This window comes from Telmatherina bonti, assembly GCF_933228915.1.
Source record: "Telmatherina bonti genome assembly, chromosome: 16".
Classification (NCBI taxonomy): domain Eukaryota; kingdom Metazoa; phylum Chordata; class Actinopteri; order Atheriniformes; family Telmatherinidae; genus Telmatherina; species Telmatherina bonti.
The window spans coordinates 15,013,274-15,033,809 of record NC_136614.1 but is presented as its reverse complement, the minus strand read 5'-3'; the positions used below and the strand labels follow the sequence as shown (position 1 = coordinate 15,033,809).

The 20,536-nt window shown below is 39.7% G+C and overlaps 1 protein-coding gene across 2 annotated transcripts; it reads right to left on the bottom strand.

The window, feature by feature from the left end:
* Window positions 1–1,654: 1,654 nt before the first annotated feature.
* Window positions 1,655–20,075, bottom strand: reps1 (RALBP1 associated Eps domain containing 1). 2 transcript variants are annotated; one of them, XM_079255054.1, is made up of 19 exons: window positions 19,373–20,075; window positions 17,199–17,322; window positions 14,837–15,066; window positions 14,171–14,333; window positions 12,992–13,122; window positions 12,413–12,575; window positions 12,246–12,309; window positions 11,737–11,891; window positions 9,855–9,976; window positions 9,345–9,425; window positions 8,448–8,535; window positions 7,875–7,976; window positions 6,993–7,053; window positions 6,694–6,892; window positions 6,399–6,593; window positions 4,809–4,898; window positions 4,453–4,607; window positions 4,271–4,376; window positions 1,655–4,189 (listed from the first exon to the last, which is right to left on the bottom strand). In XM_079255054.1, the coding sequence occupies exons 1-19, from the start codon at window positions 19,523–19,525 to the stop codon at window positions 4,121–4,123; spliced, it is 2,451 nt and encodes an 816-aa protein (XP_079111180.1). In that variant the 5' UTR covers window positions 19,526–20,075; the 3' UTR covers window positions 1,655–4,120. The 2 variants fall into 2 exon arrangements, with proteins under 2 accessions (XP_079111180.1, XP_079111181.1); XM_079255055.1 differs by lacking the exon at window positions 9,345–9,425.
* Window positions 20,076–20,536: the final 461 nt, after the last annotated feature.

Here is a 20,536-nt window from a genome sequence, read left to right as displayed (position 1 = left end):
TTATTCAGTTTGTGGTTTACAAAAAAAAGGGGTTTTATGTCTTTGCAAGAGAAAATCTGTCAACGTCTATTCTTCTGCGATGTTTACTAAAAGTGGATTACAGGAACGTTGTGATGACCAGTAGATGCTGTAAGCTGTAAACCAACAGGTAGGTTGCTGCTGAAACCAAACTGTCTTAGGTTCACGTGCTTCTGTTTAAGCATTAAGATGTGACAATAACAGAAAAGTCCATCAGCTGCACAGCCTAAAGCAGCTTCCTCCATTCTGATGCTCAACATGAACAATAAGTTCTTAACCTGCATAACTACAACATAGAACTGGCTAAATGCTGGTTGTGATGAGACTAACAAAGTGCCTTGTGGATGCAGATAATACACACACTTGTTGTGACTGTTGTTTTACTGTGTACACAAACGTAAGTGCAAGGCTAAAGCCTGATATTGCCACACAGGTTTAGAAATCTCTTTAAAGGATTTGCCTTATTAAGAGCTGCAATCAATATGTCTTTGCATATTAATTATTTAATATCCCATGAAACACCTTTAGAAAGTAATACCTGAACACTCTGCTTTACTACACAAATTGGTAATAACTAGTATATAAAAAGAATTGACTGGATCTACAGCTGTAAATCATGCTGGGATAAGTGGTGATGCTGCATTGAAAGAATGCTGTAGCTTGATTCAGTGACTGACTGATGATACTGTGTTAGTTTAAAAGCAATGGATGAACCATTTGTATGTTTTATATTTGGAATATATTTTTAATCATACATTTCTACATGTATTTGATTTCAAACATTAGATTTCTGCTGTCCTAAATGTTTATCTTGCATCTAAAATATGCACAACAGTTTGGAGGAAATGGAGCTGATTCCTCCACACAGAGCAGTGTAATCTCTGGAACTTTCCAGGGTTTTTCAACTACTTCTGGTCATTCAACTCTATTGTTAGTAGGTTAAGATGAAGACTTGGTGATTCTAAAACATCATTAATTTTAGTTTAACCATTAGTTGTACATGTTCATGAGCTAACGGGAGTTTTCTTCTGAGCCACTTTCTCTGTAGATCCAGTTCAGATAGATGTGACGGTTTCCATTATGACTGCACTGGTATAAATGTAGAGTTTGTAGAAAATAGCATGTTTATTTCTACAAACATTGTGCTTCTAAATGAAACCAAAAAGCTCATTTTTAGTCTTGTGTTCAAACATTTTTCCAGCATCCGAAAGGTTTAACGATTCCTGACACGTACTTTGGCTCAGTGTCAGCGTTACCTTATGCAGAGAGAAGCCTTCTTGCTTCAAAGTTAAACTTGTTCCATGTGATTTTTTTGTTTGTTTTCTGTCCAATGATTTATGGACTTCAAGCTCTTATGGTTTGTTTGTTTGTTTTCAGCCCAGATAAACTTCATCATCTAACATTGGACACATTTGGTATTTAATGATATTTGAGCAGAAATACTGATAATCTGAAGCACCAGTTTAATTTAAAGTTTAGTACCATTATTTTAGGTTTCATTTAAAAAAAAAAAAAAAATGAAGGAAGCCATGTTTAAAATATTGTGCTGTTTTTTTTTTATTTTTGTGTAAAAATCACACAGCTGCTAATTAACTCTGCAGAGATACAGTACATCCATGCAGTTAAACATCTAGGATCCCACAGCCAAGAGAGAAGGAATTAAATAGAATATTCTTTCGCTGTTAGTCAGCAATTAATGCAAATTTACATATGAGTCCAAAAGTGTGTATCATATACAATATACAACACAGATCTGGGAGCAAATAGCATTCAAAATCCAATCAAAGACTTCATTAATGACTGATTGCTTCTGCCTGCCAAGATTGCCTTTTGGGTCTAGGGGTGAAGAGGGAGCCATTGTGCGTGCAAACATTAAACAATCCCACTTGAAGGTGTTTAATTGGGTTTTAAATGGTATTGGTTCCAGTTCTGGAAAGAATATCGCACTCACACACACACACACACGTGCGCAAAGTACACTATCATCCTAAACAGCAGAAAAAAAGAAAAAAAAAGAAGGCGAGCCTTGATACAACAAGGAAGAGAGGACAGTCAGCGACTGTGGAAACCTGAATGCCAGAGGGGGGGGGGGGGTAAGGCTTTTAGGAAGACTAGTGCTTCACCAACAAATGGGGGGGGCATGAACTTAGTTTTCAGGTTGTTGAAGAACTACAGCTAGAAAGCTTTGTTTTTTTCTTCTTAAAGCATGTTTTTCCAACACATTAAAGACAAAAACAAGCATGCGGGTCAAAACTAGGCAGAGGGACATGGAATAAATAGACGAGAAAAAGGAGGACGTAGGAGGAGAGGTGTGTGTGTGTGTGTGTGTGTGGGGGGGGGTTCAGTTCAAAGTGCAGTTGGGTCATTCAGGTCTCCCATTCTGTTGACTGGTCTCCTGTTGGGCTTCATTTCCACCCAGAAAAGTGTCACACCTTGCAGATTTCAGGTGAAACTGCCCTGATAAAAAACACTGAGCTGGAGCTTACTTCCCTCTGGAGCTGGGAGCAAAGGTTGGGGGGGGCAGACTGCGCATCAGTACCAAAAACAAACAAAAAAAAAAAGGCAAAATGAATCACAAACGTACAGTGGATGGTGTTCTGGAAGAGCTACGATACACAAACCAGAGTATACTGCTCACACAGTTGCTACTATCATAGTATAAACAGCTAAAGTCTAGTTGGTCTGTGAGGATGTATCGCCCGTACTTGCATAGTGCTGCAGTCCTGACTGGAAAACAGCTAAATTTTTATTTTTTTACATGTACTCCTGCACCATCGGTTCAGATCTGTGCATACGTGTTCGCAAGAAAGAAACTGCAGGAAAACTTCTCCCTGATCAGCAACACGATTCTTCATAAATGCCACCGTCTTGCAGCCAAGCAGCTGAAAACGTTCATACCCTTCAAGTTATTAGAATTTGTTTTAAACTTTCCCAAACAGGTGAAGAGAAAGTCTGAGAATAATTGTGGCGCAAGAAGTAAACAGCTGAAATGTTGAGCCAAGGAAGGCAGGGGGGAAAAAACAAAACAAAAAAAAAAACAAAACAAAGAGGCTGCTTTTTGACTTCAAACGCAACCCCAGAAGAGTTGAAACCTTGATAGTTCAGTCATTTGGCATAAAATTAAACCATTCAGTCATGTCAAAACAGTGTAACATGAAGTAAAACAGAAGACACGGCACTCCCATACGCTACATCACGTCATCAATCACACGCTCATATAGATATTTATATGTATACTAGGAGGAACAGTAGGAGGAGGGGCTGAATGCATGTCACAGGATGAGTCAAAAATGCCTTCACCGTTGCTGATTGAGCCACTAAAGGCCTCACACAAACACACACACACACACACACACACACACACACACAGAAGAAGTCCCGTCTGGAAGTAGACCAGTATGTTATACTAACCAGTGAAACCTGTAAGTGATGGATTCTTTTTAATATTCATGGACAACCAATGACGGCCTTCCACGTGGCAAGTGTTCAAAATAACTACTGAGGATGGTCACTGAAGAAATGCCTTGAAAGCTGATGTCCAGTGCTGATTGGTACTACAGAAGGAGGAAGGGTCATACGCCATAAAACTGGAAGACATTTAAAAGCAAAAGCTCCTTCCAAATGTAGTATTTGAGTAGGAGTTTGGTGTGGCAGAGCGAAACATACTGGTGCTACTCCGAGTCACTAACAGGAACACAAGTACACAGTCATACATAAACAAATACACTGCCTTTCTTCTTCAGTCGCTCAAAGTACTGAGACACCAGCAGTTCGTCTTCACACTGGACTCTTGGTTGAACTGTCTCCAAGTTGCCCATCATCCTCACCTTCGTCTCTCTTCAGAGAACCTCCAAAGTGCCAGTTTGGAAAACTCCCTTCTGTCTCCTCCGCCCGTTGGTCAGACTCTCAGGTTTGTCCGGTTTCCGGTCGGACAGTGTGTGATTGAAAAATGAGAGCTTGAATGGATCGCCCTTGATGGGCAGGGATGGTGCCGCCGGGGAAAGCCAGGAGAGGAAGAGAAGTGGAGTAAGGGAGGGCGTCAGATCAAGGGTCACAGTCTTACTTCAGATGAACTACAGCGGAGTTTTCCTCCAGATGTTGGTTAAAGGTGGGAGAATGGTCTTAGCTGCTCCAGTTGGACTTCCAAAGATATTCGCTCTTCGAGTAGGTCCTGAAAAATGACAAGCACAAAGAGACACATGAGGCGAGTCATCGTCTACACGCTATAAACAGGACGGCATTTCTCCCATACCTTCAGCTGTTGCTGTAGTTCACTGTTAAGTCGTGCCAACACTGTGTTTGTTTCCTTGTTTCTTCGGATTGAAGCTTGAATCGCCTTTTTGTCCTTTCCTACCGACCTGAAAACACAAAAACACACTTTTTACTAATTATTTTTAAACCCTGAAAAGGATCCCGAATGGACACACGTCCTACCTGGGGATGGAGGGTTGCGTGGCGAGGACAGCAGCTATGACATTGGATTTCTGCGGGCCGTGCTGCTCGTCTTCTGGTCGGAGCTCGTCTTCAGACTTTAACCTCCGACGAATGGGTTTTGGTGGTGGAGCCAGTGGACCTGACGAGCCCTTGGCCTGGTGGGGAAAAACCAAAAGACTGAAATGAAAACCTCCTGTTGTTCTTTTACTGCGATTACAAAACAAATTGAATGGTTGTTACCCTAAAGCTTGTTGCATACTCCACGAGAAGCAAGAACTGTGTTTTTGCTTCTCATGGGGTATGTAACAAGCCTATGTCAGTTTGTTCCAGTTTATGTTGCAAAGTCAAAGACGTACGGAGTTTACTGTAGCTGAGGTTCTCTCGTCTGCTGGACCGTCACTCTTTACTGTTCTTAAAGGGCCGGCACCTTCTGATGGTTTGTCCACCTGTTGAAAAGAATTAAATAGAAGCAAAATCCGTAACTATGAGTGGTTACACACTAAATCTGTTGGAACACACTACACACAAAAAAAAACACTGTATGCAGCTACAAAGAAATACAAATCTAAAAGCACATCAGATTCTTCATGTGAAAAAAACAGCTCGTCGGCTTTGGTAGATTTTAAAATGGTGCTATTATGGTATTTGGAGTTTTCTGAGCTTTCTACAGTGTTACAGTGTTGAATTCTCATCAGACATGTGAACGGCACCGTTTTTTATCACCTAAACGCATGTTTGAGTTTGAGTTTGAGTTCCAGCACTCACTCCGTTCGGTTTCCATGGCAACGAAAAACGCGTCGTTTTAGAGAGTTTTTTCTACTTGGAAATCCTTGTGATGTCCCGGGGGATAAGGTTCGGTGATTGGTTACCTTCTACTGGTTAACAAGGGCATGTACAAATACATCAGGCGGGTGGAAAAGGTGGGATAAAGTTATTTCCAACGATGGCTGGTGAGTTTACCAAAGAGAGACATCCTGCTGCATTCGTTGCTGTGGGTTGCTGTTTTCCACTTCGTTTTCAGGGTCTAATTCAGGTACCAACATGTAGGGCTGTATGCTGTGTTGACATTGTATTTTGTTTCTTGTTTTTTTATGGAGTTTATATTAGTCTAATCCTTCTGTTTATGAGATGTTACAATGACGGCGAAAGCAGGTGCGGTGCGCGCTCCCAATGTAGTGCAGTGGCAGCTGACCAATCAGTGGCAACTTATATGTGGGTGGGTAAAAGGGGATGTGTATGTGTGTTAGTGTTTTATCTATTTTTATCTATTTTGATGTAAATTGTTTTATAATGTAAAGCACTTTGTATTGTATTTAAGCACGAAAAGTGCTATACAAATAAAGTTTGATTTTGATTTGATTTGATCTGTTGGGAGGCGGGGCTTAATGCGGAAGAGTCTCAATCCACTCGTTTTGCCCACAGGCTGATCTGACAGCCTACGGAGAGGGTCGGTCTGAAGTAAATAAAGCGATTTGTGGCAATAACTCGATCAATCCCAGCCCTTCTGGTCTCAGAAATAAAAATAAATTAGCCTGAAATGCACATAATAGTTCCACTTTAAAGTTTTGCACAAACCCAGAACCTGAAATGTTTCTAATTTTCTAGTAAATACAGGTACCCTAAGACTGCTTTGCTCCGATTCAAGTTTTGACCAAACTGTGTAGTTTTCTGTCAAAACAACAGAGTAGATAACCAGGTAACAGGCATCTAAACCTTCACCTGAACATGCAGCCTAACACACGTTCCTCATGGAACATTTTATGGGAAATAAACCCGGAGAAACAAGACATTAAGCTCAGATGTTGGCTTCACACTCTGTATCAACTTTACCTACAACGGTAGAACCTGAGAGAAGACAACATGTATATGTTGAGGAAAATCTGTGTCGGTTTAAACTGCAGAGTCTTAAGACAGATGTGACATTATGGCTCCAGCTGTGTGCCTACCTGTCCTGCTTCGCTGTGTATATCCACCTCAGGCAGGCTGGAGGGCTGCTCAGAAGCAGCGAAAGCCTGAAACTGGCTGAAGTCGGCAAAGTTGGGTTGCTGAGGAATCTGCTGGGGGGAGGTGGTGGTTAGCGCTGCACCACCACCAGGTACACCTTCAGCTTCAACACGAAGCCCTGTGAGCGGTACTGATGTCTAAGGAGAAGGAAGACATATGTCATGGTTTGTTTTTGTGTCAGGGGAGAGGAAGAAATACACAAAAGCTTAAATTGATCTTTTTTTTTTTTAAACTCACTTGTGTGGGAAGTGGTCGCGGAGGCACTGCAGGAGGAAAAGCTATCGTAGACGGCTGTGGTTGTCCTGTGGTGGACGTGGCAGCGAAGGTGCGATTCATGTCCAGAGACGAGGAGCGAGAGTGAGAAGGGTGGGGTCGGGGAGGAGGGGGAGGCGGCGCTACCACCTTCAGAGCCTCTGGAGACGTACCTGACTGTGACCTGAAGGAAACATCAACAGCTCTAGATGAGATCCTTACAATGGACAGAAATCTAGACGCACATATGAAGCCAATCAACATAAAATATGTAAAAAACGGACCTTTGCCTGGTGATTGGCTCCTGGTCTGAGGTGAAGGAGTCTGAACTGCTGTAACCATCACCTTTAACAGATAAAGAAGACAATAAAGCAAATCTTCCCATCAACCCAAACTACACACCTCATACCATGAAGTGTAGAAAAAGAACATGATATCGATACAAAATGCAAAAAAGGAAGGAAATTGCTTACTTCGCTCTGAGCTTAACGCTTAAGTAACACTGGTGCAACGCACAGACTGAAGTCTGAAAGTAAAATCATTTGGGACTATCCAACTTTTGTTGTCTACACATGTTTGGTTTTTTCATTTTCATTTTTAGAACACATCTACAGGCCGACAGGTTTTCAGATTCTTCTGTTCCGCTCGCGTCACAATGACTACGTAGATGCTACAACTTCTTCCCTCGTTTTAAGTAGGGGTGCAACGATGCAAAAAGAGAGACAACTTCTACCGCTGCAGAATGAGACGGTGCAAGTAACTGAAGATGTTTTACATCAGCAGTCAAGTTCCAACTAATAGAAACCGTACACACGTCGGCTTGGATTACATTTACACACAAGATGATCATTCATAGGCATGGAACATTTACATGTGCAGTTCACATGTGAGCTCAGCAGACTGCGGCTGTGCTGCCGCCACTGGCTGTAAAGTGCAGTGAAATGACATTGTTATGAAGTGGCACTACGCAAATAAAACAGAATTGAATTTAAATTAAATTTACTTAACAAGAAAAAGAGAAAAACAAAAGAAAAATGTTGAGACATTAAAGCTACCATCCAGATAGACTTAATCCGAATCGAACATAATGAGACTTTGCAACAACGTAAACATTATGACAAACTGAAACAGCGGACAGTTTCTGACAGAGCCCATCATTTACGCACCCACGGTGTTGGCAGCTACAAACTTCATGGAGGCAGGCAATTTGGCTTCTTCAGTGAGTTCTGGAGGTTTCACCAGCAGAGGACTGGTTGGATGATTGTGGTCTAAAGGTTAGCAAAGTGAAAGAAATAATTGTTGAGATTACTGCAAAAACAATAATAAACATTGATAATGAACCATTATTTTGGACTCAAGGCGTTCCAGTTGCAGAAACAACTAATGAGCCTGAACACAAAACACTTCAAGTGAACTCTTATGAAGAAGAGGCGCACGTAGTTATGTTTAATGGTACGAGAGGGTCTGTTTTCTGTCATTATGTTTTCCAAACTCAGTAGGGAACATTGTGCTCTCAAACACTTGTGTCACATCTGCATTGTTTACATCAGTCATTACATGTAGCTCAGATCTAAATGTTAATTTTTTAGATTCATTAAGAAGTCAGTAATGATTACGTTTCAATTTATAATAGCTGCAAATCACGCTGAGGTTTTCATAAATCTTTCTATAAAATACAGATGAAATAAGCAGTGGGTTCAAATGCAGCTGCACAGATGCACTGCCAGAGCAAGTCTCACCGCTGCCTGTCCTCTTCAGCTCCATCTCCTGCATGTGGATCTTGCTGGGTGTCATCCGGATGGGAACTGGATGGACAATGGCCGTGTCCTGTAGGACGGACACACACAGAGAAAGTTAATTAAATGAATATCTCAGAATGCTGACAAGCAGACATGATCTGCACTATCTGACAGAATTGTCTGATGTAATCAACACAAAGTGTGCCATAAAGTGAAATTTACTAGGTGAGCTTCTTCAGTTTGAGTTTTAAGATTTTAAAAGCATAAATACATAAATAATTTTGGTTGTTTTTTTTACATATTTGCAATCTTGATCAATAAACAAAAAACAAAACAAGAAATTATAACATTTTAGGCTGAATAATTGGCTTTGTAGTTGGCAGTATTTGATAATCAAGGTGAGCTAGTTTGCATAGGGAAGGGTGGAAAGTTAACATGTGTGTGTGGCATCTACCCCAGACAAAGGTGTGTACATATCACAGATTTCTCACTGGAGTTTTGGCCAGAAGCATAGATCAGTTACAAAACAAACAAACAAATACATGAAAACAAAAAAAAAAACAAAAACACTGATCTTCTTGCAAAAAGGCGTGACGTTGCAGTCTGGTAATAAATGATAACAAATCTAAAGGAAAAGAAGTTCTTGTATATTCAAACAAAACTGCACATAAATCCCTTTACTGACAGCTTAATATATAAAGATCTCTATTACAAAATACATTTGTGAATGGCGGATGTCACTGTAGAAAACAAGGTGATGTCAAATAGAAGCTCGGCCAGCCAAATCACACTTTGAAAGAACATCATGCACAGAGAAAGTGACAGGCACAGAGATCCAGAGAGGGTTAATGTCTGTCCATTAATGGTGAAACCATGCGGACTAAGTGATTGACTTACAGGGTCAGCTGGTGCAATGTTAGAGTCAAATTGGGTCAGAGTTTGTGAGCTGGAGGAGCGCTCGCTAAACGTCTCCCACTGCTGCAGGAGATAGTGAGAAAAAAAATAAAAAAGTAAAAAACATGTCAGACAGCCAGTGCAGTGACATCACACAATTACATCATCAGTCTCAGCCGTTACGCTCATGAAACATCATTTGTCACTGCCGGACTGCGGGGTGACATGACGTCATCAGCAGGCATGGACACGAAATTCTGATACCAAACTGCAGGCTACAATCACAGTCCCGAGGAGAGCAGGAGGAGGTGCTGAATTATCAGTAATTATGTTGGATGAGGAGGAGAATTATGGCAATCAAATCATGATGGATGGATCAAGAAAGAACCATTTTAACTAAGTCAACCTAAGTAATTGCAGACAAAGCAAAAGAAGAAAAAAAAAAAAAAAGCAAAGAGCTATGAGTTGTGGAAAAAAATGCGATGTAGTCAGGTGCTGTGTGCATGTCGGAACCTCATTGGTCTGGTTCATCTCTGGCCACGCCTGGTTGAGTGAAGGCATGGAAGGAGACTTGCTGGGGGTGACCTCTACCGGTGACGCCGAGTACCCAACGTCAGCAGCTGGCTCCGGGCCTTCTGAAAAGGTAAAAACAAAATGAAAATCCAGTCACTTTCGTGTTTCTTCATGATCTAATATTCCAAAAAATATCCAACGTTGGATTGAAATGGACTTCTTGTTTCTTTTACATGAACAAAAACAAACTATTATTAGTACTCTGAAATCAGCATTGTAAATACGATGCTGGTTTACATTGGTCATTTAGCTCGGAGCCAATGTTGGAAGCTATACCAATAACTGAGATTAAACCATGGTCTGGGAGAATACTCGATTCTGATTGGTTGCAGGGTGTCAGTTAAAAAAAGTGTTGTAGTACAACACTATATGTAAATATATAATAAAAAATATATTATAATAATAATAATAATTATATATATATATATATATATATATATATATATATATATATATATATATATATATATATATATATATAAAGAAGTTCTGGTCAAATAGCCTGATTGGTCGAAATTGATGTGCTGGCTCAAACGCTATTTGGTAACCATGGCAACGGCCACTCATAACATAAGTGAACATACATTACTTCCCAGTTTATTTTGCAGACTTACTTGCTTGACACACATTTAATGACCAGAGAGAACAGTGGATAATATTTGTTGCAATGAAAACAATTTAGGAAACTATCAGTTGATTATTTGACAAAACAGTTTACTTGTGTGTGTATCCTCTGGACACACACCAGCAATATGAGGAGCACTTGCCCTCTGAAATGACACTTTGTATCATGTAACATAACGTTATGCAATCATTTCACTTCCTTCCACTGATTAGGTCTACCGAGCTGCAGGTTGTGTGGCCAGAGCTGGTTACCTTGGCAACACGCCACAGCAAGAGATATTAAAAGAGTCCACTCAGCTGCTTCTTGTGAAAAAACTTACGATTTTTACAGTAAAAACCAACATTAATGTCTTAATAATTCAGTTAATACTTCTTTCTACATTTCTATCTCTTTTTTCTACAACAATACTGAATTTCCCTTTGGGGATTAATAAAGTATTTTTCTTTTCATTTAATTTTTCCTTTCATTTCATTTCATTTCATTTCATAAGCAACCATGGTATAAGTGGGATAATGCCCTTCGAGGTGTCATTTATCACAAATGAATAGACTTCGAAGCGTCAGACGATTTCCACCTCCGCATAGTCCATTTATTTCTGATAATAGACACCTTGTCAGGTATGATCCCTTACTGAACCACTACCCATGTTTCTTTTAGACTTTCATTTAACTTTTAGTAGCAAATTAGAGGAAGTGACAGCCTGTGAAGGAGGTCAAAGCTTTTCTTCTTGGCCTCAACAAAAATAAGAGTCCTCCGTATTTAAACAGGTGGGAACAACACAAATAATTATGCAAAAAGACCTGCGTGAGAGTAAATATGTAATCATGTTTAATATGTGATTATACCTTAAAAAAATGTGGAAGTTTTCCATTCTTTTTTCTTTTTAATTGCATGAAATTGTAAATTTTACAGCAAGAAAAAAAAGTTCGGGTAGAATTACAGATGTCACAATCTGAATTTGAATCTAGACCGTTTAATCAATCGCTGCATAAAAGCAAAACTATAAGACCTTCCTGCTCTGTGTCTTTGTGACCTTCCTCGTGGAAATAGAACCACATCAACAGCACATATGTTGGTCATTTTCGCTGGTCTGTGAAGGTCTTTGATGTATTTATGGGCAACAAAGTCATGCTGACGTTCTGTAAACAAGATTGGTGATTTCTGATTTGGTGAGAGGCAAAGGGTGAGCCTGCATACCTGCTGAATCATCCAGGTCAATCAGTTTTGGCATTAAGCTCTCAGGCAGCTTCTCTGGGAGATCGTAGCCATTCTTTCTGGCCACAACCAAGTGGAAGGCTGCACAGAACTCGTCCAGGGTCAGTGCGCCATCTTTGTCAAAGTCTGACAGCTCCCTTCAAACACAGAACAAACTGTCTCTCTCTCACACACACACACACACATATGCAGACTAAACAGCTTTTAAACTTGACTTTGTCTCCACTTGTGCAGAAAGCTTTAGCGCATATGCATATGGCTTATGGATTTAATGATGAACATATTAAAATTAGTAGCAACGAGTCCTACTTAAAACAAATTATTTTACTTGTTTCAAGTAAGACTGTTCTGATGTGTATGAGCCTGAAGAGTAGTAACAGCATCTGATAACATTAGCTAGCTAGTAATGATTTGATTATGAATACCATGTAGGTGGTTCAGACAGAAAAAAACAGAAGAAAACAATCAGCAACCAGTGAGCAATGACTCACCAAATGTGTGACAACTCTAAAATCGGAAGCTTAGATTTGGTGAAGAACTCTTTTGCTGCTGAACCTAAAATACATAAAAGTGAAAGCAGTTTTATTCAAGCAGTTTATTCCAGTTTGGTGCAACTATGTTTGTGCTTTGTTTGCTTTTTTTTTTTTTTTTTACTTACCAGGTATAAAGCCAGTGAGGTCAGGTTGAATTGTTTTGAACTGGTTAATGTAATACTGTCTCTGCTCATCTGTGATCTTCCAGGGATCATCGTAGCTGCTGGACTGTCGCTGGATCTCATTGGTCGTTGCAGCAGAAGCCACGGTTCGTATCGTTGTGCTTTCCTAAAGCAAATCCAAAATAACAACAGCCAACAGTGGAGATGTGACAAGAGAAAATGACTATATTTATAACTACAACACAAACTGATAGGAGCATTTTGAGTAAGTCAGCCTAAAATAAGCCACTGAATGCAGAAGTCACTGTAAGCGCAGTGTCACACTGCTGCTCACGTTTCAGTTTGACACTGCTAGCAGACAAACCACTGATATGAAAAGCTGACTAGTGTTAAAACTGAGAAATGAATTCATGCTTCCAGCATCTGATGGCACCATCCTGTCAGATGAAAGAGGGTAATGGTATTCACAATTAAGGCTGTACAGGCTGTTACAATACAGTGTGGAGTTATGCATGCAAGTAAGAAACACATTAAGGGGTAATGTGGGGTTCAGTATCATTCCTAAGGATGTGTTAACTCTACCTGGACCGATGATGGATGAATTGCTGGAATCGTGCTGGAGGGAGGGGTGTCTGCTGTAAAACTGACCCAACTTTCCTGACTTGGGAGAGGAGGTGAATGTGACGACCACATGCCATCACCGGTAGCTGGACCTGCAGAGAAGACCAAAGGAAAAACACTCTGACATCCCAGATGCTTTCCTACTCAAATTCTTCCCTTTTATTGCTCTTCTTCAAAACATTGCAATCCCATGTTGTGCTTTCAACAGCATTTCCTGATCATGTGACATCTAGTTTGCTCCTCTGATAATTGCATGCCGCCTGTCTTCACCTAATATTAACAGTATCTACACACTGCAAACACCAAGAAGTAACAGCACTGCTAAAGCGCCTCACACCTTGTCCCAATTAAGAGAATCTCTTTTTCTGTATCTGTTGCTTTTTCCACTCACTTTGCATGAGATTTTACTCCAGAGTGAAAGCCTTGTGTGTCACGTCATTTGCTATTATCATTCAGTTTGGAATCTCTTCCTTTTGACTACCAGGACTACCTTTGCTTATTAATACACTGATCATTTTCTAAGTGTTTCTTTATGTAGATTGATGTTTATTCTTTTCTTTTTAACTGTTATTATTTACTATTACTATTATTATTATTATTATTATTATTGGTTAAAGAGACAGAATATTTCTTTAGAGTTTTGCCATGCAACATGGGATTGGGGATGTGTTCAGTATGTGTGTGTGAATGATTATGTGTCTGATTGTGCTCCTTGTTTTAATATATGTAAAGACCTTTGTGCTACTTTATGTATGAAAGGTGCTATACAAATACATTTTAATTTGATTTAGTGTTTTTTCATTATAAAAATTAAGAATATGTGGGGAAAAAAAGTAAAAAGTAGCCTCTTCATACGTTTCGTTTTGTCAAACTATTTAAACCTGAAGATGTTCTGTTTACAACGTTCTGAAACGTGAAAACAACAAAAGTAACCGAAAAACTAATGCAAGTAATTTTTTTCTGCCTTTATATAGAACATTTCATACAAGCAGTTTCTTCAGAGGTTAAGCAATTAATTAAACTTTTTTTTTGGGTCAACACTACCAACACATCAAAGAGTTTTTGTGTCTGTTTTCAAGAGATTCTCTGGTTAAAGACAGTTTTTAGATGAGAACTTAGGTGTGATTGGATGGTTGTTACCTGTCTGTGGTTCTCTGAATTGCGTCCATACCGCTCCAGCTGCAGCCACCGCCGGTTGTCTGTCTGCATTTCCTCCGCTATGTTGCCGCTTGTGTTTCCTCCAGGTGGGAGGCGAGGTGGGCGGAGACTGGTGTGGCGACACGACCGGGGATATCGGTTCGGGCTGTCAACACAAGCAAATATGTGAAGTATTTTTTTTTACAAGGACAACATTAAAGACAGAGCTGAAAAAAGAAGAAATATCCAGGACTGATCAAACAAAATGTGAGAGAACAGAAATGTAGCTTCAGACCCAACTAATGACTTCAGAGTATTACCTTTAGATCACACCTCAATGTTTACTACAGTCCATCTGAATCATCTAAGGGCCAATAAAAGCTACTTCAAATGTGTGTTCTCTGCATCATCACAAATGTGACTTGTTCAAACAGCAAGTCGGGGTTAGTTACACAACTCACACAAGAAATTGAGTTATGGAAGAGATGTGCACAACCGGCATGATGTTTCAAAACTCACAAGTAAAGCCAGCTGCAGAAAACCTTCATACAATAATCTGTGCAACAAGTGATCCAATATGTGCAGAAAAATATGGAAATGAAATATAGCAACGAGTACAGCAGGAGTGTATCTGAATGCATGTCCAAGAGGGGACGGTTAGTCACTAACCTGTGCTTCTATGCTGGGTGCGATGGGCTGGATGACCTCGTGGGCAGGATGTGAAGTGGATGAGGGGGGGCCTTTCTTGTTCTGGAGACCCCTGCCTGGTGGTCTTGGTATAACAGCAGTACCAGAGGCTGGGTACAAACCCTGACTGTCTGAATCCTGGTACAGTGCAGCGTGTCTTGCTTCTGCCTCGTTCTTCCCTACCACGAACCTGGGCAGTGGCAGATCTTTGACTGGAGAGACAGAAATTTCATGTACTTTCATAAAATGAGTGAAAAATGACACAGATATGGTCATACATAATCTGTTTAACCCATAAAGACCAAACCCATGAAAAAAAAAACTTCATTATTATAATATGAGGTCTTTATTTTTTACTTTAACAAAACGTAAATTTAAAAAAAAGTACCAACATTTTTTTAGGGTTAGATGTCTTTTTTTTTTTTTACAGTGTAATTTTCTGCTTCCTGGTGTCCATTAAAAGGGCAGAAGTCAAATATGATATTATGTCTCTCAGGATTTTCAGCAAAGTTTGTAGCATAAAGTAAGGCCAAACGTCTCAGAAAATGTATCGATCATATTTGTCACGCTGTGTTCTTATGGGTTAAGATGGATTCCAGGAGCCCTACTGCTCACTCCAGCTAATGATTCGACATTTCCCAGAAGGCCTAGAGGAGATTCATACGCTTGCCGCAGTCAGCTGATGACATTATGGCTCATAAAGAGAGTGACAGCTGTAAATTTTAAAAACGGTGCCAGTGCTTCTTTGAAGACAGCTGCTTCCTCAAAATGAAACACCAACTGGTGCAATGTATGCCGTGTTTATGCCGTCTGAAGTCACTTTCTGTGATGTTAAATATCAGAGCAAAACATGAAAAATGTACCTTTACTTGTTGCATCACTGAAATATGGACCTTTGCTCTGCTGTTTGTATCAGACTCATAGAAAAAGTAATGAAACAGCAACGGAGTACATTTAACAAACATGGTAGAAATTAGTACACCAGGAAGACCTGAAATGCAGAAAGCACGGCACAGATACGAAGCACAAACATGGACACTATCAGTGGGTTAACGTTTGAAGGAAACACACCGCAGAGAAATAAAACAGAAAGGCAAACAAGTGGGGCTGAAAAAATACTAAAAGCAGGAAATGCTGATTAACTTCCTTTGGTTTGCTTTTCCAAAATTAGAAGCTGCATAAAAATGATAACTAAAAATAAGAATTTATCAATATTTCTAGAAAAAATATGCAACAGTTTGGCCTTGTTTTAGCCAACATACAGACCAACATCAGCACAGGAAGTCATGCACTCAGTTAGCACTGTGTTGACTTATCATTGACTGGTCATATCTTCATCATGTGAAGATTGTTGACTCAAATAGGAGACTTATTCGGATATCTTTTAGCTTCAGCAAAATATGGCTTGCTAAAAAAAAATGCTCATTTTAGCTGCGTTAGGCTTTGATGGGAATCTTTCCTCTCCTTCTGAAAAAACGGACACTTTGCAAATCCAGTTGCAAAGCAGAAAGTAAAGCTGTTGTGCTACAAACTTCTAAAAAAAATTAGTGTGAAAACACATGAATATGGACTGAGAACATAACAGTAAATCATAACTGCAGCAATATATATGAATATTTACTTTTTGAATGATTATAATAAACCTGTAAAAAGTCAAAGTCCAACAATCTTTAAATCATTTTCTGTCTTTCACAAAGACCAACTCATTTTGGCTTAGATTGTCTGACAACAAATGAATTAACACTTAAATCGAATCCGGATCATAATAAACCGCGTTGACTTCTGAGACAACATCGCTTTAAACACCAAAACAAATAACTGTGATGTTGCACAAAGTGTCCATATCTCTGAGAGGAACATGCCTCTGTGCTTCCTTATTTACTTATCAAATTTCATCATCATTTCAGAAAGTTGCAACTTCAGGGCTAAACATAGCTGTGAGCGGTGGATGAATGATTTGTTGGTTTTTGGGGGGTTTTTTTGCTTGTTTTTTTTTGTGAAGAAGCAAAACTTCCCCCCCTTTTCTCATGTAGCTTAATTTAAAAGTCTTTATTTTATGTTTTGGTTTATTTACATACCAAAAAGAACAACCAATAAGGGGAAGAAGAGACAACAGTGATTTTACTTCCTATCTTCACAACCTCAAATTAACCTGTTATTTCTATTACGAAAAGTTTGAACTAATCTAATGAATAAAAAAGGAAAAAAAAAAACCTCAATGTTCCCATAGTTTAAAGTTTAACACAGAACTTAATTCTGCATTGCCAACAGAAAGAAGAGGTAAAAAAAAAAGAAAAAAAAAGTGCAAAGCCGTGACAACAAGTAAATTCAAATTTGGACTCACCCGAGTTGAGGCTTTCCATCCTCAAGGGCAGCCCCGACTGGGCGATGGCAATAAGCTTCAAAGCAATGTAGAACTGGCTCCGTCCAAAGTGACCCAGCCGAGTGGCTCCACAGAGCTCTGTGATCTAAACCCACCCACACACGCACACACACACACACACACACACACACAAAATCACACACACAAGGAGGAACAGTTAAGAACATTGTATTACTCTGAAGGCAGCAGAGACTTTCTTCTTCGTCTCAATCCACATCTTAGAGAATTTACCATCTAAGAAATGAAATTAAAAAAAAAAAAAAGAACACAATGAAGACATAAGTATTGTTCATGGTTTTAGTTATGGAGTTGAATTAATTGTTTTACTTTTCTGTGTTCAAATGAAACACTGGAAACACTTGATAAACTGTTCTTGCTTTCAGTCAGAAATGCAGCACAAGCAATCCTCTCATTTATTGTGTTTACTGGCAGATGTTCAGTGGGTCTCAGCAGTTATAAGCCTGATTATCACATATTTGGTTGTGCTTTCACGTCCTCCTTCAGCCTTGAGCAAAATGGAAGCTTTAAGCAGCACGACGTGAACAATATGAGTAACCAAACATCATGCTGATGATCTGCAACCTGTTGGTGTTTCATACCGACAAGAGTTTAACTTGATAACATCACAATCCCTCTCAAGTGAGTCCTTCAGTGCCGTTGGCCCAACACAGCTGACTGATCCCTCTTTTGCTGACAAAGAACTTAATCTGAGTGTGTGAGCATAGAAAAGTACCAGTCGCTTTCCTCAGCCTGTTACAACACAACACTGTGGCGTCTCATGGGCCAGCACAGAGCTGAGTGTAGACTTTCAAAGCAGACAACCACAACGCTGCACGATTCTTGTGCCACACAGCTCCCCCTTGTTGACCTTGAAAAGGATGCTGACTCACAAACTGCAAATGAGACCTGGAGTCACAAGAACAGGCTGCTGCAGTTTAAATGGCTACTCATGACTCACAGTTAGGTGACACTGTAAATGAGACGATCAGAAATCAAACTTTAAGCATAGACATTGTCATGTGTGGACATACAACAGTCCCATCACACTGCTAAAACTTCATACTGCAATGTAGGAATCTTGGGTAAGCCCTTAAAATCATAAGCAGACTGTGTGAGCACAATGAAAGGAGTGAAGAAGCAGGGGAATGCAGAAAGATTAAATTATTAAGAGAAAGGCAATATAACTTCCAGGGAAATAATATGCTGACAGGAAGGGTGGCGTCAGCAATGCCTCAACATTATTACTCGGGCACACTGTGAGACCAGTAATTGGTTTGATCATTTTAAATCCCCACCATAAGGCTTTGTATGAGTCCAGCATCTGATGTGAATTCAATCTAAACCAAAACAACAAAAGCGTAATGAAAAGTTGGATTGATAACTCAAAGTTGAAATTTGAATTAAAATATTAAAGAACTATTCAAATGCTTTAAATATGGCAAAAATGGTTATCCTTTTGGGTTTGTTCTCATTAAAACAACTGTAAAGCATTAGGAGAGAAAGGTAAGCACCTATTTCTTTATTTTATTTTATTATTCCAGGCATTTCTTGGTGGAAACAGTGCCTCTTTATGAAGACTATTTTTGTTAATCTGAGATGGCACAGACATAATTTAGGGGCTGATCTATAAAGTCTGTGCAGGAAAACAGTCTTCCTAGAGGTTATTACTTTAATAAATCACAAAAGCATTTAGACATTGTGACATCAAGTCTTTGTTTCGACCATGTCAGCTCAACCCAGTAAAAGAAAGGCAGATGCTGGTGAAGGGAGAGGACAGGAAAGAGTGGGTAGAAATCTGAAGCACAGGGCTGATTAGCACATTATTTATTGCGTTATGTACATTGGATGTTGCTCAACCCACAACCACAAAGTAGACCAAACAGCTTCTCGTGTATGTACTTGTATTATGATCAAGTTTGAGACTTAAATGACTTAGCATCGCTAACATTAGCAAGAAGAAGGTGTGTCTCTTTCTGCGCCGCTTTGCTAAGCAGCCAGGCTAACCTGAGCTAAAGTGGATGACAGGTTTAGCCCTGACAGAAAGACAAGTTTATACTTTACCTGTCAAAAGTACAAGGTTTTGTGGTCAGCTGGTGATAACTATTAGTAACTACTGCCTGCTGTGATTAGCTTACCTGCAGGACAACTTCGCTGGGTAGCTGGGCCGCCCGGAAAAGGTCAAGAACTCTCCCATTGGAAGCCACTTTTTTGGTGTTGTCCGTGTCGCAGTAAACGAACAAATCCGAGTAATATTTCTGCTCGACATCACTCAGCGTTAGACTTTCCATCGTAGTACCAAGTGAACCGTGTAACCAGACTATCAGGCTGTAGATTAGCCCTTATCCAATGGCTGGAACAGGATCCGAAAATGGGCGAGACTTTCAGATCCCAACTTAGCTAGCGTTACTTCCTAGCTAACGGTGAGGTTAATGTTCACAACACGCCGTGTCGACTTGTTGGACTGTGGTCCCACTCTTTTAAAACGTCCTGAAAATTAGTTCCCTAACAATCAGTACCCTTATCAAGCTGACTTTTCAAATGAAAAATGCTTTCACGCTGTTAAATCACTTGGTGAACTTAATGGGCAGCCAAGCCAAGTGGCCAACAGCTGGCTAGTCGTGCGGCGAGCTAACAGCACTCACGGCAGGCTAACTAGCAAAGTCCGTCCGCCTTCTGGATTTGCACATCCGCCGCCTTAATCTCCCACTACACAACTTCTTCCCCCCCTGAGTCCGCTACAGGGTTATGGTTCTGTGTTTCGCAAAGGGGCAGATTCCTCGGCGGGGCCGTTAGAAAGAAAGTTTCAGGGTCTTTGGGATCCTTCCTCTAGTAATCATAGCCGCCATTCCTGCTTCCACGGTCAAGTCACTCAGAGCAAAGTCATTACTTCCGGTAGAACCCTTCACAATAAAGGTAATAAACTCGAATACAAATTGTATTTGTAATTATTGACTGCAATTACAAGCAGTGGTGTTGAAAGAAGTAATAGTGATTAACTCTGTATCAGCCCATGTCTCTTTTTCAAATTATATATATATATATATATATATATATATATATATATATATATATATATATATATATATATATATATATATATATATATACACTACTCACAAAAAGTTAGGGATATTTGGCTTTCAGGTGAAATTTATGGAAAATGCAATATGTTCATGCTACAGTGATATAATATCATAAAAGTAAGACATTTAAGTAGAAGGATGCACTACTGATTTCCTCATCTCAAAAAATTCATTCAACACAAAAGGTAACAACAATGGTAGTTACACCACAACAAA